The sequence below is a fragment of the Arachis hypogaea genome, chromosome 4 (assembly GCF_003086295.3).
Source record: "Arachis hypogaea cultivar Tifrunner chromosome 4, arahy.Tifrunner.gnm2.J5K5, whole genome shotgun sequence".
In the NCBI taxonomy this organism is placed as follows: domain Eukaryota; kingdom Viridiplantae; phylum Streptophyta; class Magnoliopsida; order Fabales; family Fabaceae; genus Arachis; species Arachis hypogaea.
Genome location: NC_092039.1, coordinates 91,913,677 through 91,918,652, shown reverse-complemented (window position 1 = coordinate 91,918,652; position 4,976 = coordinate 91,913,677). Strand labels below are relative to the sequence as shown.

The following is a 4,976-nucleotide window of genomic DNA, read 5'->3' as shown; positions in this document are numbered from 1 at the left end:
CTAAACCATTAGGGGGCTACACAAGCTAGGTTTGATTCCTGCCACCTTTCCTGTGGATCATTCGGCGGTTACCATATGATGGGACGAAAAACGAAAAGAGCGCTATCGGCAATATGGTTGTAATGTTCCAAATCTTGAGACTAGAATGGAGTGTTGTTAATTGGTTGCGTTCGAGTCTACGGAATCTGGTTTTTTTCGAATAAGTATTTTTTGTCCGTAACCCAGCAGCGTTTTCTTTCCCGTGTTAGGAGGCGCTATCTAGGTACCAATAAGTCTATTATTTTCCAAGGCGCGAGCTTAGGTTTTTCTTGATGTTCCCAACTCATCCTCTACTAATGGGAAGGGATTTTCTTTTTTATGTAGTCCCAAGTTCGGGGCTTAGCCCAGGTGAGAAGTCAGATAATGAAGCTAGTGAAATGGCATATGATATGCCAGGAAAGCTCGCCTTTTTAGTACTAAAGAAAAAAAAGTACGAGAGATTTCTTTTGATCCTTCGTTTTAGGAGTAAAAAGGGGAATCCACCCGAGGAGGGGCGACTGCTACTACTACTCCTTTTATTAGTTAGTTGGTAAGGCAATAGCTTACCAAAGCTACTTAGAGAAAGAAAGCCAAAAGGACTTCTTTCTGGTTGTTAGTGATTCTTCTTGTTCCCATTCCCAACCCTATGAAATAAGGGTCAAGATTCTCTTTTTCGAATAGGTAAGGTTTTTCTGTACCCCTTGTACACTCAAAGGCTTCCGACCTAGCGGAGAAGTTTTTAGCCCAACTAAACTAAAGGATGTGCAAAAGAGGATTTTCCTCCCCCACGCCAATTAGTTATTTGCTTAACTTCTCTATTTTCGTTTCGTGCCCACAATTAGTAAGTAAGCCAAAGATCAACTGTCATCACGCTGCCTTTCGCATGTGTTTTCTTTGAATTCCAACCTAGTTCCCATCCCAAAGCGGGAACAAGTTGGTGCAACCGATTAAAGAAGAAGGACTTTTTAACTAGAAATATCTTAAGAGAAGAAAGATAGGATCAGGGGCTAATAAGAAGATTCAATCCATGCCCCTTTACCCGAAAAACTTCAATAAAGGAACTGCCTGAACCTGAAAGTAGAGGTGCTTGAACCTATTTGATTGCTTGCTGGAAAGTCTTTCTTCATTGAGATTAGGAAGGTGTTCTTTCTAGGTTTCCATTGCCTTTATTGCCTTTATTCTGTGTCTTTTCTCATTCAAAATGCAACTTTGAAATTGCGTAGGTGATGGCAAAAAATCCATCAAGAAATTACGTAGGGTGATAGAAAGAATCCTTCAGTAGGCTAATCTTGACACTTTTCATTTTCGATTGAGAAAGCGGCAGGCCCAAAGAGCACTACAGTAGCGCCTTGCGAGGTCGTAGAGCTGGTAACCCTCGTTCGCCTAAGATCTAAAATGCTCTATCCTTGAGGAAAAAAAGATATAGATAGTGTTCCAGGATTTTATTGTTTTGAGTCTTTACTTAACTCGACCGCCTTTCGACTCCCATGCTTTTCTTTGGTCAACAACCAAGCACATTTCACAAGAGTTCTTCACTACTCCTATAGGCTTGATAGAGTTCAGAGTTCAGTCTGTCTGGAGGGAATTATTTTAGATCAATCACTATGTTTAACAACGTTCGACGCATCTCTTTATTTGATGAGAAGAGTTTTAACTCAACTTCGAGTGATACAGCTTCTATGTGGAATGATTTTCCATCGGTCCCTTCTGACCTGCCACCCTTACCAGCTGACTCGGTTCCATCTGTCCCCTCATTACCTTCCATAGCAAGTGATGTTGAGGTGGAGCAGCCGGCTCCTTCTAATTATAATTACGAGACTCGTGGTATTGATGAGGATCATCCGAGTCTTAACCCGGACAGTGAACGTATAGTAGAGCTTCAATCTGATATACACGATAAATTGGGAGAGTTGATGACTAACAAGAGTGACCAAGACGTTCTGAGTACAGCCGAAGCTTTACATGGCGAAAGCAACAATATCCCTTTTCTGGAGCACCTGTTAGATGATTTGAACAAAAACGAAATAGAAGGTGAAGCCTATAAGGATGCCCTGGATCTATCGAATAGGTTGGGTATATTACCCGATAAAGCAGCTTTGTGTGATGCAGCGGAGCCATGGCAATTAGGATTTCAAGACGCAGCAAGTCCTATGATGCAAGGAATAATCGATTTACATCACGATATCTTTTTCTTCCTCATTCTGATTTTGGTTTTCATATCACGGATCTTGGTTCGCGCTTTATGGCATTTCCACTATCAAAAAAACCCAATCCCGCAAAGGATTGTTCATGGAACTACTATCGAGATTCTTTGGACCATATTTCCTAGTATCATCCCGATGTTCATTGCTATACCATCATTTGCTTTGTTATACTTAATGGACGAGGTAGTAGTAGATCCAGCCATTACTATCAAAGCTATTGGACATCAATGGTATCGGACTTATGAGTATTCAGACTATAACAGTTCCGATGAACAGTCACTCACTTTTGACAGTTATACAATTCCAGAAGATGATCTAGAATTGGGTCAATCACGTTTATTAGAAGTGGATAATAGAGTGGTTGTACCAGCCAAAACTCATCTACGTATTATTGTAACACCTGCTGATGTACCTCATAGTTGGGTTGTACCTTCCTTAGGTGTCAAATGTGATGTTGTACCTGGTCGTTTAAATCAGATCTCTATTTCGGTACAACGAAAAGGGGTTTACTATGGTCAGTGCAGTGAGATTTGTGGAACTAATCATGCCTTTACGCCTATCATCGTAGAAGCTGTTCCTAGTAAAGATTATGGTTCTCGGGTATCCAATCAATTAATCCCACAAACAACAGGGGAAGCTTAAGCAAAAATGAAAGAGTAGGGTGAGGGATAAGGGGGGAAGCCACTAAATGGAAGGCTTTGCTCGCTCTAAGGCTCGTTTAGTAGACAGCGAGTGGAGTGCATAAGCCCCTTTAGAGTTAGAGATAGGGGCAAGTACTACACGAGCTCGTAAGTCAAGTACGGAACGAGCGGAGGAGAGCGACCTTATCTTGCTTGCTTCTGGCGAAGCTTCTAGAAGGCCACCACTTCATAGGAGTGATAGCGAAGCCGTATAAAGGCAAACATCTCATATAGCTCGCATATTGCGAGCCTACTTTTAGCTTTTTTTTTTACTTTACCGTGGGAACAACAAAGCAAGCAGCCCATGCGAGAGCACGGTTATAGCGGTAAGGGAAAGGAGCGCGCTATTGCGTTGTGAGCTGCGGTGTGCTCTTTAGTATTGTGTGGCTTCTGAATTCATTCTTCTCAAAAGAATCGGTGGGTAGGTAAAGGCAAAATCTTTAACCGAAATCGTTGCCCGACCAGTAGTCGGGGATGGTAAGGAAGGATGAAGTAGAGGCTTCAGCCGAAGCTGCAACCAAAGATGGGTATTCGGGCACCGAACTATTGGCTTTAGCGACCCAATGTCTGTAGATGAAAAACGAGTTCGGAAGTAATGCAAAGGTGCCTCTCCCACGAAATGTAGCTTATGCGGAACCTATTACTCCTCAACCACCAACTAGCAGCTCTTAATAGAGAAGCTCTGTAAAGGCTATTTTAAGGCAGGCCCCCACTCAATGCGGTTTTTGTCTTTTCTTGATGAAATCCAATCCTTATTTTATTTATTCTTTGTGTTGATAGGGAAGCCCTTTCTTTTGACGACATAAACCTAAAAACATCCTCTTACTGGGCAGGTAGTAGCGTTAGCGTACTAAGAGCCCTCTGGTTGCATTGAAAAAAGATGAGCTTTTCCCCCTAACTACGGTGGTTCAGAAGATGCCACATCTGCCTCAAGACCCAAAGCTTATTCAACAACTTACGCCCCGCGATTTGTTGCTTCCAAGGTTTTCGATTGGTCTTATTTCTACCCGGCTTTCAAGTCATCGTCTCAGTCGGTGGCTTAAGATAAGCCAACTTACAAGATCGGATTAGCAAATCATGAAACCTGCCAAAGAAGAGCTTTCAATCGCATATTGCACCCATACTAGTACCTTTTGTTGTACCTACTTAGGCCACATCTCCTTTCTTTTCTTTCCCAGCATGTCTGTCGTCTTCTTTCAAAGAGGCCATTCTTGGTCTTTCGTTGTGGGAAATCTTCCTCCTAAAAAAGAGAAATAGTAAAGTGAATGAGACCCACATGCCCACTTCTCCTTCCCCACCCCATTTCTGGGATGGGCCTCGTTCTTATTTGAGGGCTCAAATAAAAATTACAACCCCCGAAAGACTAAGAGCAAGAATCTTAAACCCACATATCCTTTACATCATAGCATAGCATAGAAAGCAGTACCATTGATCCTATATTCAATTTAATTGGTGTGTATATCTACTACTAATTCGATGGATGTGCCACATCTTGGATGTAGGAGTGACGACCCATGGTCCAATCTAGTAAAGAGATTGGGTGCCAGTGGTCTGTCTGAGGACGGGTTCAACAAGCTCTTTCTTTTCAAAGAAAAGATGGTTCCATGGATCGGGTTTTCATTTCAGAAGCTGCTAGAATGCATGTTAAGTCAGTCAAGGGGGTCTTAGATCATGACGATTCTTAGAAAAGAGAAAAAATATGATTTTTTCAGGACATATCTTAAAGTCCTAAAGGATTGAAAAGAAGAGTGAGCGACGAGTGGTTCAATCCGGAATGAAAGTGAGAGACCACTAGTAGAAAGAGTTTATTAAAACACTAGGGTTTCTTGCATAAGATTTAGCGAGAAGTCCGACTAATCAAAGGAGTCTAAGCGTCGGTTCGCAGCCCTAACCGTGCGATTTCAGGGCATCTTTTCAAGTATTCATCTAAACTAAATGCTGGTGTCGGGTATCATCTCGATCCATTGGCAGCAGAAAAGAGTGATAGCTAGCTTAATTCTATAGGTTCAAAACTATAGAAGTCTTCCTTCCAAGTAAGGATTGAAGATCATATGCTTACATAATCTCCCAAAAA

At 41.9% G+C, this 4,976-nt stretch overlaps 1 protein-coding gene across 1 annotated transcript; it reads left to right on the top strand.

Moving 5' to 3' along the window:
* Window positions 1–1,622: 1,622 nt before the first annotated feature.
* Window positions 1,623–2,864, top strand: LOC140184166 (cytochrome c oxidase subunit 2-like). Its single transcript, XM_072234461.1, has one exon. The coding sequence runs from the start codon at window positions 1,623–1,625 to the stop codon at window positions 2,862–2,864; it is 1,242 nt and encodes a 413-aa protein (XP_072090562.1).
* Window positions 2,865–4,976: the final 2,112 nt, after the last annotated feature.

What these genes read in the sequence shown, in the direction of transcription:
- LOC140184166 (XM_072234461.1), top strand. Translation starts at nt 1,623, where the DNA reads ATGTTTAACAACGTTCGACGCATCTCTTTATTTGATGAGAAGAGTTTT.